General features: G+C 55.4%; 4 protein-coding genes across 4 annotated transcripts; 1 reads left to right on the forward strand and 3 right to left on the reverse strand.

Moving 5' to 3' along the window:
- Nucleotides 1-4735: 4735 nt before the first annotated feature.
- Nucleotides 4736-5427, reverse strand: CGCA056_v005190 (10 kDa heat shock protein; the record flags this gene model as incomplete). Its single annotated transcript, XM_037320443.1, has 4 exons — nt 4736-4763; nt 4899-4957; nt 5036-5263; nt 5425-5427. 4 exons carry the CDS (start codon nt 5425-5427, stop codon nt 4736-4738), a joined length of 318 nt encoding a protein of 105 aa, XP_037180662.1.
- A 641-nt stretch (nt 5428-6068) lies between these two features.
- Nucleotides 6069-8706, reverse strand: oca2 (Serine/threonine-protein kinase oca2; the record flags this gene model as incomplete). Its single annotated transcript, XM_037320444.1, has 3 exons — nt 6069-6697; nt 6745-8092; nt 8461-8706. The coding sequence occupies 3 exons, from the start codon at nt 8704-8706 to the stop codon at nt 6069-6071; spliced, it is 2223 nt and encodes a 740-aa protein (XP_037180663.1).
- Nucleotides 8707-11943: 3237 nt separating this feature from the next.
- On the reverse strand, nt 11944-12570 carry CGCA056_v005192 (54S ribosomal protein L19; the record flags this gene model as incomplete). Its single annotated transcript, XM_037320445.1, has 2 exons — nt 11944-12288; nt 12439-12570. The coding sequence occupies 2 exons, from the start codon at nt 12568-12570 to the stop codon at nt 11944-11946; spliced, it is 477 nt and encodes a 158-aa protein (XP_037180660.1).
- A 467-nt stretch (nt 12571-13037) lies between these two features.
- SVF1 (Survival factor 1) lies at nt 13038-14381 on the forward strand (the record flags this gene model as incomplete). The annotated part of the gene is made up of 4 exons (XM_037320446.1): nt 13038-13060; nt 13129-13344; nt 13425-14226; nt 14277-14381. 4 exons carry the CDS (start codon nt 13038-13040, stop codon nt 14379-14381), a joined length of 1146 nt encoding a protein of 381 aa, XP_037180661.1.
- Nucleotides 14382-14486: the final 105 nt, after the last annotated feature.

Genomic DNA, 14486 nt, shown 5'->3' on the forward strand with positions numbered 1-14486 from the left:
GATGTGTGTGCAAGGAGCGGACTGTTCAACAGCAACTTTTCTCGATGAGAAGAAGTGGAGTGAATGAAGGGCAAGTGCAAAAAAAGGACTTGGCCCGAGATATGTTTTCTGTATAAGGAATGGAACGTTCGTTCAGACTGAGCAGAGACGAACAAGAAGGGAGTGTGGTATCAGCGGCCAGCTGTGGTGTACAGAAAGTCGATGGAGCCAGGAGAGCAAGAAGGGAGGCCCGTTATCGAGGGCGAGATGCCTCGATGGGTTTATATCATCCAACCAACAGACCATAACCCCAGCCTTCCATGACAAGTCAGCCAAAAACTAGGCCCGATTTTAAAAAAGGGAGTAGCCAGGGCTTTGCAGCCGCCCTCGTCATCCTGTTGGATGGAGTCATGGTGCCTGGTCCACGGGAGGGCTAGGAGCGTTTGGGTGGTCTTGGGAGTTGGGACTGGACTGGGAGAGGGTGAGCGAGGGACTCAGGTCAGGGAGAGAGAGTGTACTCGTGTAGCTATTCGCTCACTCACTCACCCAGATTCACTCAATCAACCCGCTTGCACCCCCTTTGGACCTGCAGGTCCGCTCCTGCATGGTCCCAGGGTAGGGCCCTGGGAATAGCCCAAGTCTCCATCTCATCTCGTCTCTGTCCAGTGTGCTTTCAGCCCGCCCCCATGCTCGGTGCAGAGGCCCCCATGTTCCCGCCTTGCAGGTTACATGCAGAGGCGCCAGCGCGCAGTTCTGCCGAGGAGGAATTGGGGAGCAGGAGGAGCTCATCAGCAAACAGCAGCAAATTGCCGCTGGCGGACGGAGTAAAAGAAACAGAGAAAGAAAGCTGGTGCTGCTCAATGAGACGGTCAGGTAAGGTACGGACGGCGTATGGTACCCAGCAGAGAGGGTCAGATCATGGCCACGGCGTCCGGGAACCCAGGACTGCTGCAACGCTGGCCCATGCCAAGAGAAGCCGATGGCAGTCCCGGGCCAGGTGTTGGGCAAAACAAGCCTACGGGTTGCCTTCGATTTCATATTGCAGGGTGCCGTGGCGTGCGCTAGCGGGCAAACGGGGAGGGAAAGATGAAACGGAGGAGGGGCGGCGCCGGAGCGGGGCGCCTTCTCTTAGCGTCTCTCTCTCTCTCCAGGGCAGGGCTCTCTAGGTCTTCTGCTCGGGGAATTAAAGCAGAAGACCTAAGGGCCCTGAGTCGCTGCTGTAGCCTGTCTGTCAGGCACCAGGTACGGGCGGTACGCATGCGCTGCTTTGGGTTGCAGTGGTGCGGTGATGGTGCAGTGATGGTGCAGACTGCAGTTGCAGCGGCAGCGTCAGACAAGAAACGACAAACATGATCGACACGATAAACAGCCCGAGGCCGGGCGAATGGACGCGCGCTGGTTTGCAGCTCTTTTTTAGGGTTGCGTTCTGGGACCTTGGGTATGATGCATCTCATCCCATCTTACCCTGCCTTACCTTCCACCCCTGGCAGGTACCGATAACAGCATCCAGGGATAGCAACACAATACAGATATCCGCATCCGTACCATGGGATGAATTCCCTCACCTTCAGCCTTGAGGATCCGCCGGCCTTTGCACAGTCTTGTTGGACTCTGGCCCTTCCCCTCTTCCTCCCAATCATGTTCTCATCTCTCTTGTGGTTTCTCTCACATTCGATCTCGGGAGACGGGATGGGACCAGGGCAGACAGACCGTCTAGACTCTGAAGGATGCAGATGAGAGGGTCCGCACTAGAACGAATTTTTTTTTTTTCCCCTTGATTCTCCCCGATGAAATGTGATGGCGGAGGGTCTCCCGAGGAGGCTGAAGTGGCGTGCTGATTTCCATCGCATTGCGCCGCGTCCTCCAGCCGGGCGTCGATCCCCTGAAGCTTGTCGACAGCAGGCTCCAGCAATATCGGAAGCCGAAATGACAGATTCGGAGCGGGTCCCTTCTGACCCTCGCTTTTCCAAGGAATCAAACAATTCAGACTGGAGCAACGCGCCAGCGCTGATTTCCTCGTCGAGGGGGAAACCTGGACCCCAGGGGCAGGGGGAAGACTGAGGAGAAGTGACAGCTTAGCCATCTTGGCGGTTTTTGGGGGTGGTTTTCGACGACGACGACGACGTCGCGAAAGCCCGACGTGAAGGGGGCCAGGCTGACTCCAGACTGTGAATGTAACCTACGGCATTGTTGGTTGGCAGCTTACCTGATCCTGCTAGGGTGGCGGGAAGGGGGCCGTTATTAGACGGTTCGTCTGAAGGTGATCTAGAAGGAGAAAAAGCGACGAACAAACGAAGGAAGCGAGCGAGACATTCCAATCAACTCCTGACTATCAGTGCCCGTACCCCCGTCGGCTGATGCCCGATATTGGGTGACGGGCACGTTGACGGATTATGGCTGATCTGTCTTCCCGGCGAGCTTCAAGCCTCCCAAAAGACACGCGCTACAGGTTCGTCCAGTGTGCGTGCCTTGCAGTAGTGTAAACAGTAAGCTTAACGTTAGGGGGGAGGGGAGGTAAACGGACGAGGGCCGTTGGGAAACATTTGCCGTGGGTGATGGATGCTGCACTGGGTACCTCCCCTATATTTCTCCTCCTTCTCAAACGCACTTAAGCAACTTAAGCCCTTAAGCTTGACACCCTAAAACTGGGCCTGCGACCCGAACAAGCAAACACAGAGGCGGCCAGAACGAACGGACCAAGGAAACACAACGTGACGAAACCACAAAACAGTGGGCTCATTAGTGACGGTACACGTTGTCGACGGAGACGGCTTTACAAGCTAGAACCTTGGTTCTGGGAACTGGACTCGTGGACGGTGGAAACGTGGACTCGCACGCGCCAGCGCCGTCATCAGCGGCTTTCCCTGTCTCCGTGAGATTTCTTGATTGATGGCACCGCAACATTGCGACGGCAGACGGGAGACGGGAGAGTGCGCAAACTGCTGCCGGCTGCACTGAACAGCAAACACCCAATGCACACTCTCCCTCCCCCGGGCCCCGTCCGATGTTTGAGGCTGCTCCGTTTCCCAGATCGCGCGCCAGAGGAGACATGCAAACGCCTCCCGATTGGCAGCTGGAGCCACGCAGCCGCCAGTCTATTCTATTCAACTACTGCGCTCCTTTCCTCCCCCACATCGAGCACCATCAGCCGCCCTGCCCCCCTGAATCAGATTTCAGAAGCCGATGAGAAACAAGCTGCGATTCGATCTCCGTCGTTCCGATGCCGAGACGCTGGCGCTTGTCTAGACGCAGCAAGGAGTACATACGCACGCACAGCAGGGAGGAGAAGGGCAGAAGGAAAAAAACCATCAAGCAGGTCGCGAACCTCAAATCTCGCTGCACAATGCCTTGCCCAGTTCGAGTCTTCGACCCATGGGCCATGGTTCGGTTTTTTTTTTACTGCGTGTGAAAATAGGAGGTGGGAACTCCGGGTCTCCCGTGGGTGCAATTCCGTCCACATCTCGGACTCCCACTTCTCGCTTCCCTGCTCCGATTCGCTCGTTCATTCACTCGTTCCCGTTCACCATTATCCATATCTCATCACCCTTGTTCCTGTGTGTTTTGTTTATCGCTCAGTGGCCTCGTTGCTTTGTTTGGCCGAATTCTCAATCCCCGTCTAATTAACTAACACATGAATCCATACCATCCACATGGGCATTCAATATGCGTATATTCATCTGTTTGCTAATGATTCGTCACTCTGACTACCTACTATCCGACGGGCATCCGCTGCAGCGCTTTCAGTTTCCGCACTACATACACAAACACACAAACAGAACAGTCTGGTAAAACTGATTGACTCGGGCACTCGCCGAGCCCCGTTCCTCTCCATATCATTGGCGGACCGCAGCACAGCGCAGCCGCAGCCGCAGCGGCTGTGTCACTCTCACTGAATCGCCAACTCCCATGCCTCTCCAATGACGCCGATTCGTATGCAAAGTAGATCCTCGCCCGGTCCGAGCTCGTGTATGTGCAGACCTGGGGAGAGTAGAAGAAACAATACGCAAGCCACTTGATTCACTTTTTCCTTTCTTTACGAACAACAATACGGGCCGTGGAATGGGACAAATGCACGGAAGAAACGCATTGTTGCACACCGGTCCAAAAGAACAGACAATATGCGAGCGACATTGCCTCTCTAGCGCAGCTCCTCTGCCTCAGAGACCGTCCTTCGTCCAACCCCTTCGGTCTTGGCAAAAAGGGGACAAGCCGTCAGTGTAGCGAGTAGATGACGTACGCCATGTCGTGGAATGTCATTGGGAGGTGTTCGAGACACTATTGTTATTGAACTCACACACATAATGCACTGTTTAGGCGAGAATGGCGACCATCTTGGAGAGGGGAGAAGGTTTTGTCATGAGTCAAACTGCGCGGGGTTCTCCAAAGAGGGCAGGTAATCCGGGTCAGAGGCCGATGAGAGCTGAGTTGGTCTAGTTGAAGCTCAACCGTCGTCAGCTCCTCCGATGCCACCTCGCCTTCTTTCGTCCAAACGCCCACGGAAGCTACGAGTATACCCAAACATAACACCTAATCTATGCCAAAAATGCTAACACAATAGCAAATCGTCCCTTGTCCTCTTGCGTATTCATGCTGCTCGCTTTTTGAGGGAAGAGAGTTAAGAAGTTTTGTTTCCTTTTGATACACAGTATTGTACACGCCAAGAAATCGTTGAAATCGTGGGGTATCCTCTTTTTTTGATCCGGGGAAGTTGATTTTTGTTTGTTTTACATTATCATATCCTTACAATTACATTTCCTTAGGACTCGTTGATCTTGGCCAGAATCCTGAAGCGCACACCCAGTCAGCCATCGTTCGGTCTTCAAAACATGATCTTCGCTTCTTCCCCGAGACTACCGCAGGAAAGCATATCTATGTGCAGGCGCCTGATGACGCCTGTGGGAGAGGAAGGGCAAACTTACTCGCTGTCGCGGAAGAGCTGGTACTCCTCCTCGCCGACCTTGACGGGGGAACCGCCGAACTGCATTGGACCTCGTCAGCATTCTTGTCCACGTCCCGTCACCCATCGCCGTGTTTCCAAAGAGAGGGGAAAGCTTACCTGAGGAATCAGAACACGGTCACCCTGGGCGACGCCCATGGGTAGTCTGTTGCCCTTCTTGTCGAGGGCGCCGGGGCCGACGGCGAGGACCTTGGCCTCGTTGAGCTCCTTGACGCTGGACTCGGGCAGGAAGATGCCGCTGGCGGTCTTGGTCTCGGCCTTGACGCGCTGGACGAGGACGCGGTCCAGGAGGGGCACGAGGGCGCGGATGGAGCGGACGGAGGTGGCCTGTATTCATGGTGCGTTAGACTACATTCTCAATTCTTCCATGTTAAGGACAGCGCAAAAGCGCCGTCAATTGGCGTCCTTCCAAAAGGCATTGGGTGCAGAACAACAGAAACACCACGCCGTATGACTGCTAAATCGCAAGACGGAGGGGCGCAACGTACCATTGTGACGGTTGAAATTGATCGGTGACTGAAACGCAACTGCAACGTGAGGAGGAAAAGTGGATGGACAACGAGTTTGGGAGGCGGGTACGGGGAACGAACTTTATGCCTTGAAGCTATTCCAAGAGCTTCCAGAAAGTCGACAATTTTTTGGGTCGATCGGCCGAAAGATTTTCCCGGTGCCCCACCACCACCGTCCAGTCCAACCCCTCGTCGGGCCGAGGAAGGACGGCGGCTCATTCCGACTTCGCAAATCAGATCGCGGAATCGCGACATCATGTCAACGATAAGCAGATAAGCCGCATCACACCTTGTTTGCCAGATTAGGCAAGTCGCTTTCACACGATCACAAGCAGAAGGTCAGATCACTGTCGTCTCACACCAACTACTATTATCTACCTATCTAATGTCATTGAAATGATACAAGCCCGTGAGCTACCGCTGCCATCTACACTGTTCTGAACGCAACACCCAAATCACCCGCTCTAAATAAGAGAGTCATCGCTGTATCGTCACCCTCGGGGCGCTCATGCCATGCCAATTCTCACCCGCGCCCAATCCCAGTTCCGCTCTCCTTCCCTGATATCCTAAACGCCGGGATCAACATGCAATTTCAACTTCATTCGGAACCCATGTCTCGCCGTCTATTTCTGGGGCGCCGGCGGCTCCAGAGTGTGAACGTGGTCTTCAGCGTGAATGACACGACCCGGCTCGGGCTGTTGGCAAATGACCGTATTCGCAACCCAAGGCTCCTCCATGATGTCCTGCATCGTCGCTCGCTGCTTGACCTTGATCTCAAGCATGCGTCCGATAATGTGTCGGCTCTCGCGGGGAAGTAGGCGCAGAATTCTCCATGGGCCCCTGATGACCTCCTTCTTCTCTGGCTGCTGCCCGTCGGATTTGCCCGAGGAAACGGTCGTGGTGGTGGTGCCCTGAGCGGGCTGGGCCTCGCTTTCCTTTTCTTTGTGTTCCGACTTGTGATGGTGCTTGTGTTCGTGTTTGCCATCCTCAAACATATCCCGTTGCGGTGTATTTGAGAGGTCGTTGGTTGACTTGGACGGCATGATCAGCTTTTTCGGATCGTGACCCGGAGTCGGCTCAGCCGCAAACAGCTTGAATGAGTTGTCGGTCATACGAGGAACCTTCCAAGGAAACCTGCGCAGACTCATACAACAGTAGATGATTGCGAGAGACCAGATGTCAACGGCCTGAGGGTCGTACTTTCGCTCGTCGTAGACTTCAGGGGCCAAATACGGGTCCGAACCCACGATGCCTGCTAAAGTTAGCTTTTAGTCACGGTAAGCAAGCGTAGCTACTAACCTGAGGCAAGAACAATATCGTTCTCAAACGGATACTTGAAGACATGGGCACTGCCAAAGTCGATGATCTTCATGATACCGTGCTCACTAACCACGACGTTGTCAAGCTTCAAATCCCGATGAGCCAGACCCATGCTGTGTAGATATGTCACGCCGTTGAGGATCTGCAGGAAACAGCAGCCGACCTCTTCACGTGTCATCCTACCAGTCATGACACAGGCAAAGAGATCGTAAGGTGCGTATTCCATCACCTCGTACCATTTGCCCTTCTCCTGGAGTATATCAAGGGTTTCGATGACGTTGCCGTGGTGTAGAGTGGAACCAACGCAGAACTCGGCGGTCAACTTCTTCACATACTCCTTCTCGGTCTCGTAAGAATGTCTGGGACGGAACTCCTTGACCGCAAAAACCACGCCGTCCTCGCTCCTCTTCATCAACCTCACAGATCCGCCGGCGCCAGATCCAAGGACCCTGCCGAGCTTGCCGTACTTCGAGGTCAATCCATGATCGTCACCAAAGGGCAGCTGATGGGTAGAAGACCTTGTAGGTGGAGTCTTGGCGCCAGAGCGAATCGAAGAGGGTGAAGCTTCCCTCTTCATCTTGTGGTGACCGCCGACCTTGAAAAATCTCTTCAAGTCCGCAAATGACCCTTGTCGGCTAGAGATGCTAGCCGCATCGTCGTGAGGGACCTGCAGCTCATCACCGTGACCCTTCAGATTGCCCAATATCCCTGAGTGACGCTTGTCGGTAGTACGACCAAGGCTTGACGTTGAGCCAGAAGGGGACCCATGCTTGTTCTTTCTCCTGGAGAAGACGAATCTCGAGTCGATAGCCCCACGTTGAGGATTTGGAGCTTGGGGTTGGCGCTTGTGGGCGGCATACGGGTCGTTGGCATCTCCGCCGGGTGTCATCGGCTTGGAGTAGTACATTGAAGCCCGAGATGGACTAGATTCTCGGGAGACAGGCACGGATCCGCCGGGGCCGATAGAGAACATGCCTTTCCTGTGCGATCTCGCGTCGTGGTCTCTGTCTTCTGCGGATGCTGATCGTTGAGCAACTTGCTCGGTCGACTTTGCGCGGACCGGCATGCTCTTTCTTGTCGACGACGGGGGCGAGGTGTCATGAGAAGAAGAAGCCTGTGGGGTAATAACCTGAGGCTCACTCGAGGTGGTCTTCCGGGCATCGTCATGGCTAACGCTCTTCTTGGTCGGATCTTGAGGGTCGGTACCCGCCGGGGTCAGGGGAGGTGACTGCATCGGGTGCACCGGACCAAAACGCGGCGATTTTGGACCACTGGAATTCGGGGTCGGGAGCCTGCTGTTGTCGGACTCTTCTTCGCGCGAGCAGACCTGGTCGAAGGGGAGAGATGTCAGTAAGAGCCGGTGGTGCAGGCTGGCGTGTGCGACGCAGTGGACATGGCAGGTTGGAATAGCTGGCTTGAGGCAAGGCAAGAGACTTTTCAAGGATGCCTCTGCTTAGAGGCGCCATTGAGACCAGTCCTTGGTGGTTGTGCAGCATACGATGTGTCCGGGGAAGAGGGGCCTAAACATTGAGGCGGTGTTGGTGGTATAGGTGGAGGGGTAAGGCAGGAAGGACGGGAGGTATGTGCTTTGAAACGTAGAGCATCTGGGGCGAAAGCCCAAGCAAAAAGCAGACGACGTCAAGATACTCCAAGCTAAGGATGTGAGAGGACGAAATGGGCATGAGATGTACATACGCGTGATGCGGGCAGCGAGTATGGCTCAAAGCCAAAGACGTTCATCCGGCGCTGCTGCAACGGTGCTCCTTGGAGGGACTTGGAAAGAGCTCTCAGCTGATCGGGGGTGACCTCTGAGAGAGAAGCGTCTCCGAGAGCGGCATCGATGAGCGACTGGGTGTCGGTTGGTGATGTCGTGGTGACGGTAGGCGTAATCTCCTGGACGGAAGAAGCGAAGCGGACGGCGGGCGCATCCTGAGGGGGCATCTTGTCGTCTTTGTCGGTATCGGAGGAGGTATTGAGCGCGTTGGGTGTGATTTCTGGGCATTGCGACAAGCGCAGCGGTCAGCACGAGATTTCTTGGGCATGAGCTTGGGCTTTGGCTTTGAGCGAGGGTGGGCATGGGCATCTGTCTGTCTGTCTGTCTGTTGGGTGAAGGGTGAGAGGAGGATCGGCCGGACTGAGGTAGACTGCCTGGGCGCGCTCCTCCAAGGTGCTGCTATGCTGTGCTTTGCTTGCTGCGCTGGTACGGGTGCTGGTGCTGGTGCTGTGTGACTGTGACATGCGCAACAGATGAACCGAGGGCGGGGTTGCGCTCCGGAACAGACGGATGGATAGGGCGTTTGTACCTGGGACTTTGATTTCCTCCTTCTGAGGATCGCGAGGGGGAGACGGGGCGGCCATGACCCCGACTGAAAGGATGACGATAGTCTACTCGGGCGTGTCGTTTGGTAAAGGCTGGTGTTTGAGGCGGGGAGAGTTGAGGCAAGTGGGAAGAAATCAAACAAATTCACACACAAAGTCGGGCTTGGGAAAGAGAAAAGTACGGATACCCAGGGACACGACGGGCAGCGAGAGAGTGTGTGTGGATGCCGCCAATTGCGGATGGTGGGGCTCTGACTACAGCTAAAATGCACCGCATGGGTCACTTGTGACTTGTAGCAGTTGTGGTCGCAGTCGCATCCGCATCGCAGTCGCTGTGTAATACCAAGCCTTGTGCAGGTGAGCGAGTACTTGTGTGTAAGTACTTACTATGCCGTGCTTGCCTGCCCAAAGGCTAAGTAAGCGTGTGTGAAAGTACCTACTTGCCTCAGTTAGGTAGGTCGGAGGTATGGAAGAGGTCGGCATCGTGACTGGACCTTTTCTGCTGCATCAGATTCTCAAAAGGTACGGGTCCTTCTAGTTGCCCGTCAACCCGCGCCGCCAGTCAGAGGGCGACGGGAGGAGGTACCCGGTACTCCCAGTCCCTTCACAGGCTGATGAGAGGGAAAAAGATACAAGCTGACTGGTCGGGGCCGGCGTCCCTTATCGGGGGGAGCGGTGGGCTGGATAAGACACCGTAACACCGGAATGGAGCCTTTTCGGCCTTCTTCTGGGCTTCTGGGTTGTGGAACCGCTGAAGACCACTGGGGGCAGGTCGGGAGTCGGCTTGGGGCCGCTTGGAAACTGCCTAGGAAACGGGAGCAATACTTGGCAGCCCCCCCAAATCATGGATGCATTGCGCGTATCTGCATCAGGACCCAGCCGCAAGGCCCTGCTGTTCTGCCCTGCTGCCCTGTCTTGCCCTGCCTGTTTGGAAGCCTTCCTGTCTGGTGATCGGAATGTTCGATGTTCTATTTTCCCCCCCTTGAGGGCTTGTCCTTTTTCTCGGCTTTGCAGCCGTGACACATGCAGCAAGGTACTTGTCCAATTCTACGAATCTCACAGGACCCCAAGACAAAATCGATATTGACAGCCGGGTCTTGGCTGTTTGCTGTTCGGTCCGTCCCACCCCATCAATGACTACAATGGATGGAAAGAATTTTCTCTTTCCTCGCCTCCAACTTCCTTCCTCCTGGCATCCATGAATCACCCCCTCCCTCCCGCGTAAACACCTATTAGGTATTGCCCGCCGTCTTATTTGGCAATGCAAACCACTCCTTTGGACCGGGATGAACGAGTCAAGCTCAACAGCAAACAACCCAGACCAATCCAAACCCGTCGTCGCCCTCCCTCACAACAAACGAAAGAACGTGGATGCCAGATGCACGTCCCGTCTTCCCACCATTATCCCGTCATCCTTCGGCTTACACGAGCCGCGACGAAGCAGCTCTCTGTCAGCTCTCGGCTAACAGACGGGGTTCTGATGAAGTGATTGACAGGAACAGACGGACCAAGACCTCCACAGGCCCGGTCAATCACTCACTCACTTCACCAGTACTTACATACCGAGACGTACCGCAGTACCGCCGCAACTCCGGTTCCAGCCCGACCCGGCGACGAGCCCAGCACTGTGGCGTAGGTGCTGATGTGTTGCAGCTAACTGCAGCATGAAAACAGCCATTGTTCCGTCACATGTGTCCGGCATCGAATCGGTTCCACCCTGGCGAAGCCTTGGAAGCCCTCTTGTGCAGCTGACAGGTCGATGCGATGCGATGGAACCGTTTGCCCAGGTACAGCGCCGCTTTCCAGGGGCAAGGTGGGCTTCGATGCAAGCAAGCCAGCAGGCAGTCGACGCTGAACCTGGACGATTGCCTGGGCCTGGACCTCTCTCCTCGTCGCACCCAGCGGGGAAGCTGAGGATGGAACTCTATGCAAAGCTGGTTGCCTGCTTCGAAGCGCCGGCGCTGCACCGTTCGTTCCTCAAGGTAACTTCGGCTCTTACTCGCCTTACATAACCAAAAGCATGGGAACTCCCTCACACACTCATCGTACCTTAGGTAACGTCAGCGCTACGCAGCTCAGCAGCCAGTACCTTGCAGCACATGACTTGGCTTAACCTCACACATTTGCATCTGAACCAACTCCCCAAATGTGATCTCGATTTGCACGAAGCTTCTGGCACTTAAACCCAAGATTCCCCACTGATGCGCTGGCAATCCGCTTGTATTCTCGTTCTGGACCTCTGATCGACCTTCTCACACATCCAGGAGCTCGGCTCATGGAGAGTTCTCCCCTCTCGCCCCGTATTAGACTCTGGCCAATCCGACCTACACAGCTCACAGACCGTATTGTTGCAGCTTGAATTTCGTCATAGTCTATTCGACCTTCTGTCAAGCTTATTCCGAACCATCGGACACTCCGCTAGTCGTTTCGATTGCCCACGGACAGCTAACCAGCCCAGAGTCATTGGAGACATGCAAGAACGCGAGAACAGACTTCAGCTCTCCCAAGACGAGACACATGGTCGAGGTCAGTGCCTACTCGGAACTAAGCACGCATACACCAGAACCGCAGCCGCTTCCTGTCGCAATTGCCGCTAAACCACGCGACCAACGTAAGAAGCGTGGCAGCCATCTGCCACAATTTGGCTGTTGAAATTTCTCATTGCATCTTACAACGTACAATCTTCCCTGTTACTATTCTACCCCGTCTCTCTCCGATATAATACAACAACACAGGCGCTCTTTTCTTGGTGAGGGAGATGGTATACAATTGGATAGTTTCCGCGCCTGCCTCCGTTTTTGATGAGGGTATGTAACGTAGAAAATCGATTTGGCGAGGTTGTGGGCGAGAGTGATCACCCTATGGCACGACATTGAGGCCAATCGTCCTGCACTGGTAGATGATGGACCTGCAGTGGGACTCGAGGCTGAGGCCTGACAGGCGCGTCTCGGATTGCTTGATCTTGGCGATCTCGTACACGTGCTTCAAGCTGAGGGTGCCGACTGTCTCCTTGCCGGGGTTCGATGCGCCCTTCCTCTTCTTCTTGTTGCCAACTGGCACAATCGGCACCTCGGCGGCGTTCAGCAACAGCCACGATGTCTGCGGCGTTCGGATGTCGAAGTGAAATGAGCGGTCGCCGCGAACCATGACTCGGCAGGGCATCGGCGTGCCGACGATGAAGTTTGCCGTCCTTGCATTGAACTCCTATATCGAAAGCTCCGTTAGCATTGATGTCTTCCAAGGCATGGTCGAACCGATGCCACCTAGAAAGAACAGAGCACGGTTGTTGGGCAGCAGGTGGCCATGTGTTCGTCGCAGCATTGGGATCGAGGGATCGAGGGCGGGCAGCCTCACCTTGCAAAAGTCCATCGACTTCACACCCTTGCTACCCAGCGCAGGACCGACGGGGGGACTGGGACTCGCCTGGCCGGCGCCGACGATGAGCTTCACGACCTGGTCGGCGGCGGCGGCTCCTCTTTTTGACATGATGGGCGGGTGTTGCAGGTGTTCTGACAGTCCGGGTAGAGGGGGAGGTGGCAGCTAAAGTACCGTATGCGCCTTGCAAAACAGCCTCACTCAATCGAATCCGATGCTGAATGTGTTCGGAGATGGAAAATTTAGAAGCCTTATGCACTAGCCACCGCTAAACGTCCAAGCGACCGGGATGCTCGGGGAAGGAAAGCCCCACCCCGGCTCCCCTAGCCACAGTTTCACCGTCAGTGGGTGGTGGGATGACCCCTCGGCCCCTCCGCCAGTTATTGTTTGGGGCGGTCAGCTCCAACTTCTACCTTTCTGAAGCGCCTGGTTTCCATTTTCTCCTTCTTAACAACTCAACGAGCAGCTAAGTTTTGGAGATCAAGTCTTTGCTGTCTCACCCAAGTCACCTATTCCGAATCGCACCTAATACTCTTATCCATCCGTTAACCCGACTTCTCCGGTCCGACATCGTCAACATGTTCAAGTGGGCGCAACAAAAGTACATACCAAGCCGCCCCCAACTCTTGCCCTTCCCAAACTGCCCCTGCTAAACTGCAATTCTTACAGGCTCGCCGATGTGGCGGGTACCCAAGAGCCCATCTACGGACCCTCAGCCATCAAGTCCGTCGCCGAGGAGGCCAAGGAGATCACATTCACCGAGCTCACCAAGGACCATCTCAAATGGATTGCCGCCGACTCCACCTCGGTCGAGACCCAGAGCTTCTACCTGATGGGTGATGAGGGGCACATTGGAATGGCCCAGGTCATTTACAGCAACGTTGGGTATGTTGGCGCGCCGTCGCGCGCGAGTACGCACGCCCATCGTCGCCTCGACTATCTGCTAACCTCACCCGTCTGAACAGCGGCATCCGCACGACCTGCCAGTTCAACGTCAAGATCTGGTATCCCAACAACTCGAAGCCCATGCTCTGGGAGGCCACGCCCCTCAACCATTACGAGATTAGCGAAGATCGGTACTCCTTCTTCGCCGACGACTGCGCCGTCGAGCTGTCCGCGGACGGCACCTTCTACACCATCAAGAGCATGAACTCGGACAACGCTCTCGTCAACCTCAAGGTTACCCGCACCTCGCCCGGTTTCCACGCCGGCAAGACTGGCAAGACGCTGTTTGGCACCGACCTGTCTAAGCCCTGGGGCACCATGCGCCATGCCTTCTGGCCCCGTTGCGCCGTCGAGGGCACCATCACCACCAAGGCGGGCCCCGTCAACTTCACGGGCAGGGGTTTCTACGTGTACGCGCTGCAGGGTATGAAGCCTCACCACGCCGCCGCCAAGTGGAACTTTGTCGACTTCCAGGGCCCCAACTACTCGGCCGTCATGATGGAGTACACCACGCCGCCCTCTTACGGCTCAACGGTGGTTAGCGTTGGTGGCATCGCCAAGGACGGCGAGCTGATCTACGGCGGCGTCACGCAGACTGCCACACACACCAAGTCCAAGAGTGATAGCGTCAACGAGTGGCCCGAGCCCGAGGAGATCAAGTTCACCTGGTCCGGCAAGGACAAGGATGGCAAGGCAGTCGATGGCTCTATCGTGGGCGCCTTGGAGGAGAGACTCGACAGGGTGGACGTTCTGGCAGAGGTTCCTGGCTTCGTGAAGAAGATAGTAGCTGGAACAGCGGGCACCAAGCCATATATCTACCAAGTAAGTTCATGTAGCCTCAAGCAGTCGATTCTCGAGCTAACAAGTGCAAGTTCTGCCCGACAAAGAACAAGCTTTCCTTGAAGCTTAAGATCGGAGACCAAGAGATCTCCGAGGAAGGACTTTGCTACTGCGAGTCCACCTTCATTTCTGAATGAGAGACCTTGGCTAATGGGGGCTCCTTGGGTAAATATGGCCCGGTGCGGTTTGGCGTTCAGATGGGGCTCAGGTCACTCGTTCCTGCTTGGTTATTATTCATAAGA

This window comes from Colletotrichum aenigma, assembly GCF_013390185.1.
Source record: "Colletotrichum aenigma strain Cg56 chromosome Unknown KSG_Cg56_contig03, whole genome shotgun sequence".
NCBI lineage: Eukaryota > Fungi > Ascomycota > Sordariomycetes > Glomerellales > Glomerellaceae > Colletotrichum > Colletotrichum aenigma.